General features: G+C 43.4%; 1 protein-coding gene across 1 annotated transcript in view; it reads left to right on the forward strand.

The window, feature by feature from the left end:
• The window catches only part of GBE1 (1,4-alpha-glucan branching enzyme 1), a 686,238-nt gene that overhangs the window by 575,753 nt on the left and 91,609 nt on the right, over window positions 1-18,876 (forward strand). Inside the window, exon 13 of the mRNA XM_078658343.1 lies at window positions 3,490-3,674. Within this exon, the coding sequence (XP_078514469.1) occupies window positions 3,490-3,674 (185 nt within the window). The remainder of the gene's footprint in view (window positions 1-3,489; window positions 3,675-18,876) is intronic.

Genomic DNA, 18,876 nt, shown 5'->3' on the forward strand with positions numbered 1-18,876 from the left:
TTGTTTTTCACTACTGCAGGGCCCCTCTCCGCCCATAAGATAACATTGACATTACCTTATTAAATTTTCTAAGTGTAATTTCAAAATGGGAAAAGGCAACTGGTTCATAGTTGGTTTTCTGGAATCCTTATTTAAAATCCTAATTCATGGTGAGGTCAGATTTTAATTTACAATTTTGAAAATGCCACTTTCCATTTTTTTCCCTTAGCCATTTAGGCCCTGTAACCTGTCTCTGGGTTATATGACTGGGTGTAGTTGAAAGTTCGGCTTTGTGTATTCCTCCTAGACAGCAACACCACACACATTAGAGAGCTTAGGTGTGCCAGAATGGGCCATCACTGGCAAGATGGGTGTGCAGAGCACTGCTAAAAGGACTGCCACTGCTGGACTGCTGCTCTGAAGGAACTGCTGTGCTGACCTGCTACCTTCTTGCCTGGGTGAGAAAGACTGCCGCTGCATCTGTTGAACCCAGGACCCAAAGTGACTCCAAGGGCTATTTGGATGGCCTCCTGACTAGAGCTTCAGGAACAGAAGGTTCAAACAACCTTGAGTCCAGCACCTGCACTCTATTTGCAAGTCCTACCCTGCCATGTGGTGCCATCGCAGTCCTGGACCCTTGGAATGGGGCCTGTAGGTAACCTGCCAGCCCATCTGTAGACCCAGACAATCCAACGCATCTCCTCTGTGGCGCAATCCCAAGCAGAACCGATGCATCGCCTCTGCTGTGAGGGTTCTACTGACACAAGGACTCCGCCTCAACCTTGCAGACGACATCAGAATCTCCACCTGTGCAAAGCTTTTCCGACGCAGCCCTCACATTGCTCTTTGACAGTAGCCTGGACACAAAGCAGGTTCTTGCCTTTCAGCCTCACAGCTCCTCGGAACCAATGAATCGATTTGACTGCACAACTCTTCTGCAAAGAGTGGCTTTGCATCGCAAGCCCTAATCAACTAGATCTTCGACAACGGGGCAAGTTCATGCAGCACCTCCGAACCGATGCATAACCTCGACTGCATGATGCATCGCAATGCTCTGCAAATAGGGCTTAAGGTACTTTTGTTCAGTGGGCCTAACTGGGTCCATGTTGCTGGCCCATTTTCCATCGCAGTTGGCCTGAACATGTGACCGATATCCACAGTTGCAGCGTTGTGCTTTTTGGTGCTGTTTTCACTGAAAACTTTAAACCTGCACCGGTTCTACTGATTAGATTTTGTCATTTTTATTTATTAAAATGGCTCTATTTTTCTATACTGGTGTGGGATCCTTTTGTGGTGTGTTTTCAATGTGTTACTGTTTGAAGTGTTTCACAAATAGTTTACACATGGCTTTTGAATTAAGTCCAACTGCTCTATACCAAGCTACCAGAGGGTTGACCACCGGTTCATTTTGAGTTTGCTTGTGACTTCATCCTGACAATTGTGGTTCCTGCTTGAGTATTGCTTCACCCCTTCAACCAGTAGCTCAATTTCTTATACGGGTGGATAGGAATCATGGGGGACCTATACCTTCAATGGACTGCCTGAAAATTAGGGCATCCATTGTCCTTGTCAGCTCACCATTCACCTATCTGAACTAAATATATAGATATTGTACTTGGGTTCTACCAACGAAACCCCTTCTCGCTTGCATTCCCTCCTTTCCTAGGTTCTGTACTTCACTTTCTACTTGTTTGCTCTTAAAGATTGTGGAATGTCAGGGAAGGCTAAGTGAGAGGGCAAATCAGTATCCATCCTTCCACTTCTTGCCTCAGGAGTTCCGTTGGAGCTAGGTAAAGACTTATCTGGGCGACGTCTTCCCTGTGCTGATGGGACAACAGTGAAATTGGTTTTGTTTTATGCGGACAATAACCAGAATCAATTCACTGATTTAGTGTAGGTAATTCCTATTGTGCCTTAACATGTAGCCTCATATGAGTTTATATTAGCAACAAGGTTGTTCTTCAAGAAGGGTCCAGATGTCATCACAGAGGGCAAACGTACAGATGGAGTAGTCGACGATGTCACCTGAAACCCTGAAGTGGGAAATTGTCCTCTATTGATGAGTACCTCCCTACAGTTTTCGTTTGTGTATGCCCTCCAAGAAAAGTATTCTTTTAACATGATCTCACAGATTAGCTATTTAGGGGGAAGGGAATCCGGTTGGAGAAATATGCAAAATTCCTTTCCTCACCCCACGTTCATGCCTAAAAGGCACGCCCTTACCCCCGAAATTAAGAAACATACAATACATAGTAACCTGCCGCAATGCTTCACTTCCCTCTCCAAACAGTACATTCACTCAAATTTGAAGAAAAAAAAATAGCTGAGTATTTTATCAGGACTGACATTTTCATAAGATGAAGTAAGGCAGCAATCTTAGGGTGCCACTTAGTTGCTGCAATACAACAAAAGGTCAAGTGGTGATCAGGTAGAAGTTCTCCAGCATCTAGCCTGGAACGTTAAAATGTTAAAGCATTACTCCATCCATTCTCCCTCCCACATCTCATTGGCCGTTCTCGACTCATCATTGCCTGAGGACTGTGTTATCCGCTTTCAGTAAAAGAGCAGAGAGGTGGCATTGTACTGTCAGCAGCTGCTACTGAGCCATTGCCAGCATGAAGAGAAGTACTTTGTCAGCCGCAAATATGCAGAGACCTATGGCTGTTGGGGGAAGCAGCACTTGGTGATGCAGGGACCCCACCCATGGTTATTGGCCCTCCACATTTTTATTAGATTTGAAAGTGGTGAGAGAACACAGGGGATAGGTGTCGCGTCTTCTCTTATGTCAGTTCACTACCTACTTCACCGGAGACCCGGAGAAGTGGCAGATGAGCTCTTGCTCTGACACTGACCCACTTTTTGACTGCTCTGATGCAATCAAAGTTTAAAAGAAACTCGATGTCGTTCTGTCTCAGCAATGAATATATGCATTTCAAATCTGATGTTCTGTAAAGTGTTCAAGCAGTGCAAAAATATAATTTTTGGGAATATGCCATGACTTCATAGGGAATTTGAGGAGTCTGCGGTGAATATTTAAATTTCCCAAGCCTTTGTAAGTCTTGTGGTGAATTTTTGTAGCATATCTGCGACTTCCTCGATGTTTATCATGCCATCAAATACTGAAAATAAAACTATTCGAAGCTTCGGCTTGGGTGCAATGGATATATGTATTAAAATTGGTATCTTTTCGTAGCATTTTCAAGATTTAACATCGAAAAAAAAGTCAGTATCTTTGTTTCTTTGAATTAGAATTAATTTAGAAAGTCTAGATGACATTGTGCTACTGTTTAAAGTTCTAGCTTAATTTTGGGTGTAAAAATTAAATGTTCTCTTAGCCAGTGTCACGAAAGCTCTTACGTTGAAGCTTGGAACTGTTTTACGGACTAATTTGACGTTTTGAACCAGGATTCCAGAGCATGCCATTATTTACCTATGTAATGGATGCTGTTTTGTTTTAATGTGTTTCAACCCTTGTGGTAATTAAAGTGTTAATTGATATTTTGAATACAGGTAACGAATTTGGGCACCCGGAATGGTTGGATTTCCCCAGGAAGGGAAATAACGAGAGTTACCATTATGCAAGGAGACAGTTTCATTTAGCCACGGATAATCTTCTGCGATATAGATTCCTGAACGAATTTGACAGAGATATGAATAAATTGGAGGAAAAGTTTGGATGGCTTGGTTCTCCACCGGTAAGCTACAATGCATAAATAATGTCTTGCATTAGACACTGTTTGTGTTCATGTTTAGAAAGATGGAATTTCTAAATGTAGAATAAGTATATTATATCATACTTTAAATATTATCGTGCAGACATTGCAAAAGCTAGCTGTGCTCTGTGATGGCTGCTAGAACCAGGACTGACATAGATACGAGGCCTAGAGCCTTTAGAACCGCTGGGGCCACCAGGAACCACCCAAGGTAGTGGAAGAGGTGTGGCGCCACGGCGTCTCACTCCGGAATCTGGGGATCACGGTTCGATCCCCAGCACCGGCGGCATATTAGCCCAGCACCATGTGACTCTGGGCAATAGCTTGCTTAATCTTCCTGACGGCGCCTAGAGACCCTTACGGGTGATTGTGCGCTTTACAAATGTGGATTTACTTTACACAGGGGACCCACAGGGGACGCGCGCAGTTTCTGAACCCAGCCGCAAATCACTAATGACTTCTATTGGGGAAAGTAGCGGTTGGAAAATCACCGATTAAGGACACTTAGAAGAGGACTTGGAGCAAAACCCTTTAGAACTAGGAGGTTGTAGAGTCAATACCTACGGGAGCACTGGAGTACTCGAGTTACCTCACCCAGGGAAGCCGGGTGCATAGGAGTCTTTTGGTGTCGGGTTACGTCATCGTTTTCAATGGCGATCTGCTGCAAAGTGCTGCTGGCGACCAAGTAGAAAGTGTCCGGGTGGATCGAAGATCTGAAGAACCTGAAAGCAGAGGGGACAGAGTCTGGGTCACTAGCCAGTGACCAGGAAGGCGATGAGTAGATGCCATCCGATGTTGGGTGGTTTCAGGTGAAGGTGAAGCTTGACTCTTAAGCCACGAGGACCAGGAGGCGTCGAGGATGACCAGGAGCTGAATTCGAGATGTCCCACAAAGGATGTCGAGTGGTGCTGTTGGTTTCCGGATTGGACCCAACAAGCCTTGGCAACAGCAACCCTTGCAGAAAGCAAAGATTAACTTCGGTGTAGACCAGCAAGGTCTGAGGGACTCACCCTTTGGAAGCGAGTCAGGGCACGTCCAGAGCAACGAGGAAAGCTGAAGAAACAGAAGTTACCTTCGTGGGGACCCACCAGTTGACGGACCAGGGATCGCGAAGGAGCCTCGAGCGGAAATGCTAGAAGCGAGCCCACAGAACACTCGTGGAGGGTAGGCCCACAATCTTCAGTGCAAATGGTGCTCGGGGCTTGGACTAAAAGTAGCCCAATGCCCAACTTTGGGAAAGCTCAGGAAGACAATGTACTTGTAAATGTGCACTGTGTCCAGGAATTCCGGTCCCACGTCACTCGTGAGTACAGCGGGTCTCAGCTTTGCTGGGATCTCGTGTTGGCCTCTGAGAAGTCTGGAAATCCATGTCCTGAGTCGCAAATCCATCGGGATTTGGCAGGAGCCTTGGAAATGCAGACCGGCAAGATACTTCTTTGGTGCCTGTTTGAACAGGGGAATCACTCCTTGTCCCCAAGGGAGATTCTTCCATCTTCTAGTCGAAATAGAATGTCAAAGTTCCAGGATATATGTTGCAGAGTTTCGTCCAGGTGTAATCTGAAGTCCTAAGGACTGGGTTCCTATACTAAGATAAGGGGTTTGACTTACTCTAGGGACCCACCTATGGGTGGATCCAGGGAAGGGGTGGTTACACCCCTTTCCCTTTGACCAGTTTTGCACCAGAGCAGGGGCTGAGTGCCCCTGCAACCGGTTTGAACTGGGATATGCACAGGGACACCAAGTGTGCCCCAGCACTGTCTGATAAGCATTCTCTAAATGCACCCACCCAGCCCCAACAATACACTAAAGCCTGTCTGGGAAGTGGTTACACCTCCCTGTGACCGGAAACCTATTGTACAGGCCGGAGTTTGGTCCAGCAGCAGGAGGTCAGACTTGTGTCTGTGGCTGCGGCATCCATTTTGTGATGCTGGGGCTCTTTTAAACTATTGCCGGTTAGGTAAGTGTGTGCATGGCTTCTCCCTCTAGAAGGGTGGAATTCTACCCCACCCCTGCCAGAACTGGCGGGGGTGGGGTAGGAATCCAAACTGTTTGACACCAAACACATGTTTCTTTGCAGCCATTTCAAAGTTAGCATTAACCGCAAGGTTATAATGCACCTAAGAGTATATGTTCTGGCTGCATCACAGAACAGCTACAGAGAAGTGATTCCGAAAGCTGCAGAGGCGTCCTGCTCATGCATGGGCACCCTCTCACACAAAACCAAGCACTCTGCCTTCAGGATTGATAAGGCCTGCCATAGGAGTGACTTATATGTTTATAGGTGTCAGTAATTAAGGTAGATGTAGGTAACCTATATCTTAGTAAGGGGTACATGTACCACCTTACCCAGGCTGCAGTAGCAGACCTGTGGTGCCATTTTGGAAGGCTTCCCAGGGGTGACATAATACATGCTTCAGCCCCTGGTTCGCCCCCCAGGGGTACCTATGCCCTTAGTACCTAAGGTACCATATACTAGGGACTCACAAGGGTAACCCAGTAACCAATCTGGAGTGAACCTAATGTACATGCAATTAATTTAGAGAGGAAGCATCTAGGATGGGGTCAGAACCCACTTCCTGGGCTTTCCCTACATCTGTGAAAGGAGATGTTTGGAGGAAAGCAGCTGCAAGGAAGCTACAGATGGCACAACAATCTGGATACTGACAGTCAGTTGGCTGTTCTTATTGAATCTTGGGAGCCACAGCAACTCATGCCCCCATGAAATACTTCCATAGGAGCATAAACAGATTCAGGAGGATGAAAAAAATCCCTTCCTCCGAGGTCTCCAACCCCAGAGGCTTGCAGTCTGGAAAATACAGAATGTCCAGAGAACAGAGGGCCCTCATTGTCAAAGGGTGAGATGCTAATTATGGCCGCTTTACTTGAGATGCTAAGCACTGAAAAACATAGGTCTCCTCATGAATTACTCTACTGCCACATCTCACTGACAGCCATGAAGTTGGACAACTGAAGCGCATGATGGATGATATAAAATGTATTGGAAGATAACACTCCGAGCCATGGAAGATAGTAATTTGAGGCCTGTCCTGTTGCCAAGATATCCCTCCTTAATGCTAAAGTTGAACAGCTTGGAAAACGCAGAAGTGAAGCGAGGCTAAGAGTTGTGAACCTCCCTGTATTGGCGGAGATTGGAGACTTCACAGTGGATGTGCAAAGATATTTTAATGAAATTGTTGTAGGTGTAACAGAGAACAATTGAGTGATGTGACCCAAACAGACCAATTCCCCAATGAAGATCCTTCTGGGAGGGATGTGAATGTTTGCACTATCCTGGTTTAGCTAAGTGAACCACAACATATTGAACAATAAGAGTTGCATTTGGAGTCCGGCGTGAGGAGACTCACTCTTTCCAGTTCTGCACATTTGAAAACTTGATTTACAGAGTACTGTGAAAATATCGGGAACTTGCCCAGCATTCCTTATTGGGATTTCGCCTCACGCCACAGGATTAGTGTGGCTTGGAACTATCGCCACACTTTAAACCACAATACAGTTAATCTGTTCAGCCGTGAACAAGTGGTATGTACAACTATACTGAGACGACGAAATAGGTGTTGACTTGGGAACTGTTTCACTTACTGAAGGCTTGAAGATCAAATGAAAGAGATAAGAAAGAGAAATAGAGAAAATCAACATATTGATTTATTGTTTTATCTGTGATTTACATTGGAAAATACCAGTTGAATTTTATGTGTGCTGGGGTATACATTTAAGAATAGGGAGCTATTGGTTTGAGCCTTCAGAGTCCATATCTTTCCTCAGCAGTCACACAGCACTGCGGCAGAGGCAGGAACTGCAGTGAGTGAAAAATGAACTGTTTATGGGCAGCAAAGCATCTCTTTTGGTTTCGTTTGAAACTATGTACACAGAAAGTGTCAAACAGATATGTTCTTTAAAACAGCAGCTGCTAAGGAAGATCTCAACTCTAAAAATCCCATTTCAATGAAGGAGGAAGTGAATAGGCTTGACTGGAGTAGGCCAACTATAAAAAGGTTTGAGGAAATTGATGAATAGAGATTTTTAACATTGTACTCTTAGGCTATAATGAAAATCCTGTTTCCGAGTTTTTTTTTTCTTTGTATTTAGTCCTTGAATGGTATTATACATTTCTTTTTTGAGTTCCATACTGGAGCTTGTCATGCCAGATCATAATGCCCTATGTGATGGTAGTTTTTACTTGATACAGTACAAGAACTTTGGTGGCAGACCGTAATTAACCCTTTCACCATTTACAAAACTGCACTGGTTATGGTATTGCGCTTTGTGTTAATGGATTTTGTCAATGTTCATGATCATGACTGCAAGCATTACACAGTAAACAGAAGCATGGGTCATGGTCTTTATACTACCTTACTATATGTTATGGTTCCATTGATTATGTTGTGTACTTTTCATGATTTGACTTACCATTTATACTGAGAATATATTCATATGTCTGAGTTTCTATGAAAGGGTTGTGTAACCATAACTCTAGGTGGACTTCTGGTTTCTTTATTGAAACTGGGTTAACAGTCTTGTATTTTAACTACAACCATATAACCCCTTTCTTGTGCAATATTTGTGTGATTATTTTTTAATATGACTTCTTTTATTTTATTTTCATTTGTGTGTAGTAGAAATATTTGCATTTTTTTTAGTATTGCTGTTCATAAATAATATAATAGAATAATAGTTTGTGTGTTTGTTAACAATATCAATAACATTGCTTTGTATTATAAATGTTATGTCACATCTTTTAAAATGTTTTCTTTGTGCAAAGTTTGTTGTGTATTTCGACATTTTTATTGCTAAATATTTTAAATGAATTTTTTTATGAAGGTAAGTAAATAAAACATTTCTTTTTTCTTATTAATTGGAAAAACTGTAAATTATATTTACATATTATGCAATGTATATTTTGCCTTAACTTTTCCTAAATTCAACACTTGTTAAAAACATTTTTAACTAGCTTTATATACATACTAGCAGGCCGTCCCGACGTTGTCTGGGTATGAAGAGTTGAGTGGGTGACAGGTCGCGCTAGAGACGCTGCGCGTGTGGGAAAGTGTAGTCCGTTTCAAGGTTAGTGTGCCAGCAGGGCCGCTTAGTCACGTTAGCCACCGCTTGAGGCCGGCTCCAGCCCTGGTTGATGTTGCGCGCCGTGTGTAAATTCGTTTATGCAGAGAGTTGAGTGACAGCGTGCAGGAGACGCTGCAGTTATTGTCCCCGCAGGCACTCTCAGTGGCGTGTGCCACCGCTTGAGGCCCAGCTCCAGCGGCGACCGTATTACAATGCGAATTATGTGACCCTTGAGTTATTTCCCGGTATTATTATTTTTTTAGGACCCTCATGGCGTGAAGGCAGGAGCGTAATGGCAATTTAGTGAAGCACTGACTGCATTCGGCCCCAGTCTGTTTGACACGCACCCAGCACAAGGCACACACTGCATTCGGCCCAAGTATGTGTGACACGCCCCCAGCACAATGTGCAGGCCCACAAGTGAGTAGAGCGAACGGCTACTTACCACGCCTCCAGCTGAACGCAGACGCCCATTGAAAGCATGCCCCCAGGTGCACGATTGGCATCATAATTTAGGAATGTGGCGCGATTGTTGGCGGCCGATTGCCACGCCCATTGGCCACGGCCCTTGCTCCTGTGCAATTCCGCAATTGCCGCGCCCATTGTCGTTTGTCACGGCCCTTGCTCAATTGGCGCGCCTCCAGCTGAACTCAGACACCCATTGAACGCTCCCGCAATTGCCGCACCCATTGTCGTTTGTCTTGCCCCTTGCTCCAGCGCACTTGTGCAATTGCCACGCCCATTGTCGTTTGTCACGCCTCCAGCACAACGCACACGTTTAAGGAACGCTTTTTTTGTCGTCATGCCGCGCCCCGCCCACGCACATGCCCACAAGGGACTACTTTGCTGGCAAGGTTCTTTTACCTTTCAAATGTATATGGTGGCCATCTGTATAGGCTATGTCCTTCTGCTGCAACTGCCCTTTCCAATGCTGTATTGGGTGTTGTGATTGGTGCTGTGGTTACTGAGATTACCCGCCTCAAAGGTTAGGGCTCTCTCTTTATAATATTAGTATGGATGGATTATCTACATCATTTTAACCTATATTTTATATGTATACATTAAATAAGTGTATATTTTTTTTACTAATTAATAATTTACACGTTATAGATTTTTTAAAATTTTTTATCACAATATTTTTTGTTTCACGTGTTGAATATTTTTAAACATTTATTCATCATTTCTGCTAACTTGTCTAATTCATTTCTACGGGGATATAGTCTTATTTACTTTCATTTAGCAGGCTTTTTTTTTAACTGCTACCTGCTATTCTGTAATCTATTTGTGTTATTTGTAGTCTGTTTTCCCGAGACCAGGTTGTGGTGTTCGTCGGAACAGGCAAGTTCTTTTTTCAGGATTATTTAAGGGTTTTGAGGGCAGAGGGGATTTAGGGGGGAGATCTAGAAGGTAGTTATAGTGTTGATTGTGGGTTTTGGATATTTAGATGAATTGATGTTATTGTTTTTCACTAGTTTGTAGTTGTGTATGTTTGTACACTATTTTAGTGATGTGTTGCTATGTAATGTTAAATTAAGTTATGTTTGTTCTAGTTTGATGATTTACTGTTGTGTATATTTATTTTTGGTAGTGTCGTATTTTGCGTGTTGTTTTTTTATTTACTTTGCAGGGTTTTGTCTACGAACATTGGGAGGTTTTATTTTAAATGTTAATTTGTTGTTGGGTTGTAGGCGTTGAGGTGGTTAGGTTTATTTTTGGTTGCTATTCGGTTGAGTTTATACTTTGGTATTAATTTATGTGTACTTTATTATATTTTTCTTGCTTAGGTAGTTGCTGAATGATGAGTTGAAATGTTGGTGAGAACATTTACCAGAGTTTCCTTGTATTTCAGCGTTTGTTGTTTTTGAAGAAGTTACTTGAGTAAATTAGCATGCCTTTTATATTGTTGATTTAATTGTTTTTGATTGTATTGGTTAAAGTGGTTTTTAGTTGTTGTTTCATTAGTTGGTTTAGTTTGACTTCTTTTTTTTTGTTTTGTCCTTCTATGGTAAACACTAATTTAGGTATTATTTTTTATGTATAAAAGATCGTTTTCTACTTTTGAAAGTGTGTGTGTGTGTGTATGTATATATATACCTTCGACTGCAGTGGAAGTCTTGGTCAGTGCATTGAGCAGGACCACAGCTCCGATGGAGGCAGTGGCATGGAGTTAGAGTTGCAGATAGGCACCAGTTCCAAAGTCAATGGGGTTTGATGCCTTGGGTTATTCTTAGTAGCACCCCAAACTCACTTCCAAGGGCCCAGGAACTGGAATTGGCAACATTTGGCAAGAAGGCGTACTCAGCAGAGGAACCCAGGGGTTGTAGGTGAAGTCTTTAATTCCCCTGAGACTTCTTAACATGAGGCAAGCTCAGCTCAAGCCCACAGAGAACCTTGAAAGCAGGATGCAAAAAGCAAAGTTAAGTCCTTTGACTCCAAGACAGAAGAAGCAAGCAGCAGACCAACTTGACCAAGCAAAGAGCAAAGGGACAGTCTCTCCTGACAGCTATCCAGCTCTTCTTCCTGGCAGAATGTCCTTAACCCAAAAGTGTTCTGAGTATATGGTGTCAGAGGTCCAGTGCTTCTAACCATTTCAGCCTTTGAAATAGGCAAACTTAAAAGGGAAATATTTATAGTGCACAAGACCCTGCTTTCCCGGCCCTGGCTCCAGGCACACTTCAGGGGTGGTGACTTCTTTGTGTGTGGACATGCGCAGGTTTAGATGTCTGTCAATGCCTTATATCACTCTAGCTCAGGCAGACTCATCAGCCTGGTGATGGGCCATCGCAATTTGCAGGGCAGACCTCAGCTCCTTGAGTGTGACCGTCTTAAGGGGGTGCACAAACAGCCTGTGTATTCTGACCCAGACATGTATTCAGAGGCACAGAATGGTTAAAGTAAGAGAATGCCAACTTTCTAAAAGTGCAAAAAGAACAGATTATGGTTGGAATACTGAACAAATCATGCAGTGGTGAGAAAAGAACATGGATTAAACACAGATCTGTGACTGGGGATGAATATTTGTCCATCTGTTTTTTTGGCTTTTTTTGCTTTTGTCCCCCCTAAGTGGGAACAGTATTCCCAGACGTGGGTCCTATGCTCACTGTGCCACTGAATTCAAGCTAGCCTGCCTGATGAGGGGCGATACCTTGAATCTGGTCCCAGGATGCTTGTTTCCGGTGTAGGAGGGACCTGGCCTGGCAGTTCAGTTTGGACGGATCCCATGGGGAGCAGGGTCAAGACTGATTTACATAATGCTGGGTCCAAACTGAAGTGGATTAAACCCAGATCTGTGACTGGGGGTGAATATTTGATGTCTTTAGCACTCCGCCCATCATCTGTTCTCTTTGTGCTTTTAACTTTCTAAAAGTGACATTTTCCAACATGCAATTTAAAAACGAACTGAACTGAAATATGTATTTTTAAATTGTGAGTACAGAGACACCAAACTCCAATTTTCTATCCGTTCCCAATTGGCAGTTACACTTTTAAGATGTTACAAGGCAGCTCCAATGCTAACCTATGGGAGAGATGGGCCTTGCTGTAGTGAAAAACAAAGTTAGAAGTATTTCACTACCAGGACATGAAAAACACAACATTACAGGTCCTACACTGCACCCTGCCAACAGGACTACATTGGGCCTGCCTTGGGGTGCTTTACAAAGGGAAGGTTTGTTGCAAAGTCAAAATGGCAGTTTAAAACTGCACCCACAGACCCTGCAGTAGCAGGTCTGAGACATGTTTGCAAGGCTACTCATATGGATGGCACAATCAGTGCACTAGTAACATTTCATTTACAGGCCCTGGGCACACCTGGTGCACTGTACTAGGGACTTACTAGGAAATCAAATAGGCCAATCATGGAGAAACCAATTATTTCATCTTAGACAAGGAGTACTTGCACTTCAGCACTGGACGGCAGTGGTAAAGTAACACCAGCAAAAATGAAATGCAGCACACAGTCAAAAGCAGGTGGTCAGAGGCAAAAAGACATTGAAAACCAAGCCAAAAAATGTCAGATCTAACATGCCCCCCCCCCCCACACACCTGAACGTGGGGAGAGGTACCAAACCTGTTGGGAGTTCTCATCACTGAGGCACAAGAACCTGGAAAGACCATCAGTGTTGTCATGTTCTGTTCCAGGACGTTGTTCCACTGTACAGTCCGTTCCCTGTAGTGAAATGGACCACCTCAACAGTTTAGGATTCTCACCCCATATCTGCATTAACCATCTGTTGGGCCTGTAGTCTGTCCGATCCTCGGAGAGAGTCCCAAACTAGTTGGGTCTTAGCTTCTTAAGCACCCAGACCACTGCAAAAGCTTTCCTTCCCATTGCACTCCATCTCTGTTCCCTGGGAAGTAACCTCCTGCTAATGAAGGCTTCAGGTTGATCTAGGCCCTCTTTGGCTCCACACCATACTCAGAGGCATCAGTTTGCACCACTGATTCCTTGGAGAACTCCGGAGCCAGTAACACAGGCGATGTGCATATGGCCTCCTTCGGTGTTTCGAAAGCAGTCTGGCACATCTCTGACCAGATCACCTGATGGAGCGGTTTCTTGGAAGTATGCTTTGTCAAGGGGGCAACAATGGTGCCATACCCCTTGACGAATTTCCTGTAGTACCCGGTGAGACCTAAAAAGGCTCTCACCTGTGTCTGGGTTTTTAGTGGTGTCCAAGCCAGAACGGTATCAATCTTTGGCTGTAAGGGTTGCACCTTGCCACCCCTACCTGGGGTCCCAAGTACACCACAGACCCCTGCTTATCTGGCACTTAACCTTGATAGTGAGGCCTGCTGTCTGCAGGGGCTTCAATACCCCCTGAAGATGGTACAAAATGGGCCTCCTACCTGGATCGGAGGACTGCAAGTTGTCAAGGTAAGTGGCACTGAAATTCTCCTACCCTGCCAGAACCTAGTTGACCAACCTCTGGAATCTAGCAGGGGTGTTCTTCAACCCAAACCGCATGCCATGGAACTGGTGGTGCTCTTCTGGTGTTGAGAACGCTGACCTCTCTAGTGCCCTTTTGGTCATAGTATTCTGCCAGTACCCTTGCATTAGATTAAACATGCTGAAGATGTTGGCAGGTCTAAGCTGGTCAATGAGCTCACCAGCTCGTGGGATGGGGTGCACAACATTCTCTCCTATTTCATGTGTAGCATGTATGAGAGCCCTGAGGTACATGTAAAGTAGCATACCCATATTGGAGGAGCATCCTTGCTTGTATCAAATCCCTATATCTGTACAGTGCTCCAGAGGGTTAGTGGTAGTTAAAGATTGCCATCTATCATTTTCCATTTTATTCCCCATCCCTATAGAGTGTTTTGTAAAAAAAAAAAAAACAGTTGCAATTCTCTAATTTTAGTGCTCCTCCTGAATGAAGTAGAAGCATAGCTTTTTTGTTGGTATTAATAACTGGCCAAACTAATTCCTGCAGACCGCCTGTCACCCAATGTAAGCAACACCCATACAAATCAATGGCCAAAAGATAAGGCCATGTTACATGCCTCTTATGCTGAAGAGGAGCTACTTGCCCCACCCTTTGATCCACTGCTTGTGTTGCTGGAATGACTGCCAGCATTGTAATATACAATCTCAGGATATTTATTGTAGCTGAAACTGGTTGTCATTACAAACTGGCACAATACAAGAGAAAGGCAATTTATTTTCATTTGCTCCCCCCAAAGGTATTGGGTTATCTTGAAATCTGACTGGGGGTTGCATATGGTTAGGTGTCCGTTCTTGGTAAACGGCGACCGGGAAACTCAAGAGGAGGGATCACACACTTCTGATAGATACGCCGAGACTGGTCGGCAGTCGTATTCACCATAAGGATCCCCTCCCGGTTACTGACTTACACGCACACGTGTCAAGTAAACGCTTGTTACATAAGCCAACGCCTTGAAGTTCAAACTTAAAGCGGAAACATACACACTTGTCTTCCACTCGTTTCTAGAATAACCGCTGTCTGATCTAACGAATCCCGTCCACACTTGATGGATGTCCTTCTGAAAACATCCACCTTTCTAGACCTGGAATTATACAGGCTAGCCACAAGCCCTGAAGAGTCGTGTTGTACCACACTCACACGACGAAACACGTGTCGGCTGATTGTGGCCCCCTTTTTTTGTGGACTGAATAAACAACTCGTCGTGGAACACATACTCAAGAATCTGCATCTGCTCTTCTTATGATACTGTTTGTGGTGCTTTAAACTTTTTTGGTTCGCCGCCTGCGGAACCTTTAAATGTTTCTTTTGGGTGCGAGAGCAATGCTGTATTTTCTAGTTTTATGAAATTCATGTGATTTTCATGTTGAGTGGTTACGGGCTTTCCCACTCGCTCTGCACGCACCTTACTATTACTTAGCAAGCTTTATACCCAGACGTATACACTAGGCAGAGCGCCACTGTCATACTGAGTTTTTCCTAAAAAAAACCCTTGTTGCATATGCATATGGTTAGCTGTCCCTTGGCTGGAGTAAAGCTTACCACTGAAACTCTGCACATCAGTGTAAACAAAAGGGAGGACTCAGACCACGAACTAGGTTGTCTCTCTTCTGTGGGTAAGAATTATATATAAGAACTATATAACACAAATAGATAGTCAGTCAGAATACTTTATTTCGATAAATCAATATCATAAAAAACAATGGAACTATACAAAATATACAATTAAATACACTCGTTAATACAGAATAAAAACAGAGTCATAGTCCAATTAAAAATCATCCAGAAATATACATAGAATGAAAATTTCATCGATTAAAAACACAATAAATAAGATAAAAACAAACCCTTTTGAGTGCCACTCCTGGCAGTTTTTAGTGTGCAATCATCATACATATATACATCCAAATTCATTTATATACAATTAATCAGACAATTGTTCTTATTTCTAATCCTTACAGCACCCACCAAAAAACTTGCAACATGAAAGATGATCCTAGAGGACTGTAATAATTGCAGGTAAAGGAGGGCAGGCTTGACCTGCAGAAAGCCCCCCTCCTTAAGTATTGGGACCAAAAATGTCATCCTTAATTACGTGTAGTGACTACAGAACATCAAGAAGTGCATTGTGTTCTGGGTGGAAAAGTTGTCACAGGAACACGGCAGTGCTTTTTCGGGGGTACTCCAGGAAGGAAACCGTCCTAAATTCAAATGTATCAGATTAAAACGGACACGGGTTAGGAGAAACCTATGGAAGGGACGATTCACCACATTAAGGTAGGTTTCGGGACCACATGAGCTGGCAATAATGAGATTAGCCCTTACAGTAGGTTTTTTAAGTCGCGTTCCTCTCTCTCCAGAGCCAGCAAATCTGCGATTGCTCCCTTAATTAGAGCAATATCCTTTGGTCTTATTAACTCTGGAGAGGAAAAAAGCTCCGGTCTCCCAAGTTTAGTCAGAGTATTTTTAATGTAAGTCAACCACTCACTCTTACTATAATTTTCTAGAAGGAGACAATCTTTCATGATAGTATGGTTCAGGGTGATTTCCTGGTTCATCCAGGTCTTCAACCAACATATTACAGGAACCATACTTATGTCAGAAATAAAGCCTACCCCCAATTCAGAATAGATGGTATAAGAGGGCGTAGACTGTGGTACTGGGAGGACTGATCTCATAAATTTATTTACGGTCACCTGTAGGCAATCAGAGGAACTATATCCCCATATTGAGCTGCCATATGTGGCTACTGAGAGGCATTTTGCCTTGTAAATCTTCATTAGTGCTGCTATAGGCCTAGCCCCAAGTTTGTTCGTAAAGCCCTGGAGTGCAGAAATAGTTCTTGCAAAGGAGATATTTCTATTTTTAAGCTGCGGGCCCCAATTCCCTCTCTCATCAAATGTAATCCCAAGGTAGGAATGTGGGGACCCTGCTGAGTTCTTCTTTGCCACAGAAAAAAGTTTTAGACTGCTTTTTCCTAGAGCACTTCCCCATGATCATGATTTGGGACTTTTTTACATTTATTTTAAGATCCAATGATCCCATAAAGTTCCCAAATACATCCAGAAGCCGCTGTAATCCAACCCCTGTCCGTGAAAGAAGGACAGCATCATCCGCGTAGAGGAGAACTGGGATACCCAGTTCCCCTATGCGCGGTATATCAAGGGTAGCCTCCTTTAGAGCAGGTTCAAGGGCGTTTATATATACAGTAAAAAGAAGCGGGCCAGGATACACCCTTGCCTGACCCTCCTTTCCGAGTTAAAATAACTAGTACAGCGCCCCTCTGCAGTAACCCTGACGGAGCCCAAAAGGCCAGAATGTAAGTCTGCCAGGAGGTCAACTAAAGCCCGATCAAGACCCATGTTAATTAAGATTTGCCATAGCTTGGCCCTGTTTACAAGGTCAAAAGCCGAAGGGAGGTCCATGAACCCCAAATACATTGACCCCTCTTTGACCTTGGTATATTTATCCACTAACATTTGCAAGTTAAGGCATTGGTCTAATGTGCTCCTTTTTGTTCTAAACCCATACTGTAGATTAGACAGGAGCCCTCTATCATTGACCCAGTCTGTAATTTTGTGCAAGATTACCCGCCCTAAAATTTTGACCGAGGAGTCTATTAGAGAGATAGGTCGATAACAGGAGGGGTCCTGCCTATCTCCCTTCTTAAAGACTGGTATAATAATGGATTTTTTCCATGAGACCGGTATGTTGTTTTGGTTTAAAGCGTTAAAACACTACACAGGATCTTAGACCAGAATTTTGGGGTGCACTTAAAAACATCCGCGGGGACCCCATCGGTACCTGGAGCCTTATTTTTGAATGTCACCTCAATAGCTCTTTCAATCTCTTCGGCCTCAAAAGTCACCTGCCACCCTTCAGATCTAACATGGGTATTTGCCATTAGACTTTCAGGGCCTGGGGTAGAGTATATTTCCTCAAAATGAGTTATCCAGCCCTTGTCTGGAATGTTAGACTCCAGGGGGGTGTTCTCCTCTCCAGAGAATAACGGTTGATTTACAATTTTCCAGAACAGCCCACTGTCTTTAAGAGTCTCAGGGGCAAGTAATTGTGACCAGGCCTCTTCTTTCAACTCCTTTTTCCTCTCGAAGATTACTTTCTTGTAGGCAGATCTTAGAATAGCTATATGGGCTCTCACCTTAGGGGTCGTTTTTAGGGCCATCAATAAAACTCCATGTGCCCTAGAACATTTTTTATCGAACCATCTTTTGCCGTGGTTTATCCTCTGTCTAGGGCCAACATGTAAGGTTACATTAATTTCTCTACAGATATTATCAAAGGCAGTGACCACCTCTGTATTTTGGGCCTGATTCTCAAGGCATTATGGCCACATCGTCCTCAACCTTTTCCAAAACTTCCTGCAAAAAAGTTTCAGGGACTATGTTTGACCATTTTAGCCTGCGACCTTGATCTTTTACAGCCACGCTTTGGCCATCCTTATGGGTTACAGATTTCAGAGTTAATAGATCCACAGACTTTATCTCTATGAACACTGGGTTGTGGTCACTAAAGACCGATACCTCAGTCTTGTATCTTAGTACCTTACATAACATAAAAGAAGTCATAAAAATATAATCAATTATAGTGCCATCGTCTGTTCCTTTAAAAGTAGGGGGCCTGGGATCACTTTCCCCGCAACCAGATTCGTAAAGATGCCATATCGCCAGAAAATTTTCAAGTGCTTCCCCCCTCTTATAATGTTCAAAATGCATTGATGAGGAATATGGAGGATCTTCCATTTCATTACTGGCGCACGGTTGGTTACAGGGATGGATATTAAAGTCCCCCAAAAATATTAATTCAAAAGTATTTACATTTGTACTATAGACTGACAAAAATGTCTCCAATGAGTCTAGGTTAGTCCCGGTACATTCATTGGCACATGAATTATAAAAATTAATAAATAAAATCTTGGGAGTATCAGAATATGATAACTCTACAATTAAACAATTCTGAGAACCTGAATTGCACTGGCTTAGTGTGCCATTTAAATCAAGTTTAAATAAACTTAATAAACCTCCCTTGACTCTGCCGGCCACACTACATGTTGCTGGAATAAAAAAGTGTCTACCTTCCAAAGAAAAGCTGTTTGTCTGGTCCCAAGTTTCTTGAAATGCTATAATATCATAAGTTTTTAGTGA

This window comes from Lissotriton helveticus, chromosome 8, assembly GCF_964261635.1.
Source record: "Lissotriton helveticus chromosome 8, aLisHel1.1, whole genome shotgun sequence".
NCBI classification, from domain to species: domain Eukaryota; kingdom Metazoa; phylum Chordata; class Amphibia; order Caudata; family Salamandridae; genus Lissotriton; species Lissotriton helveticus.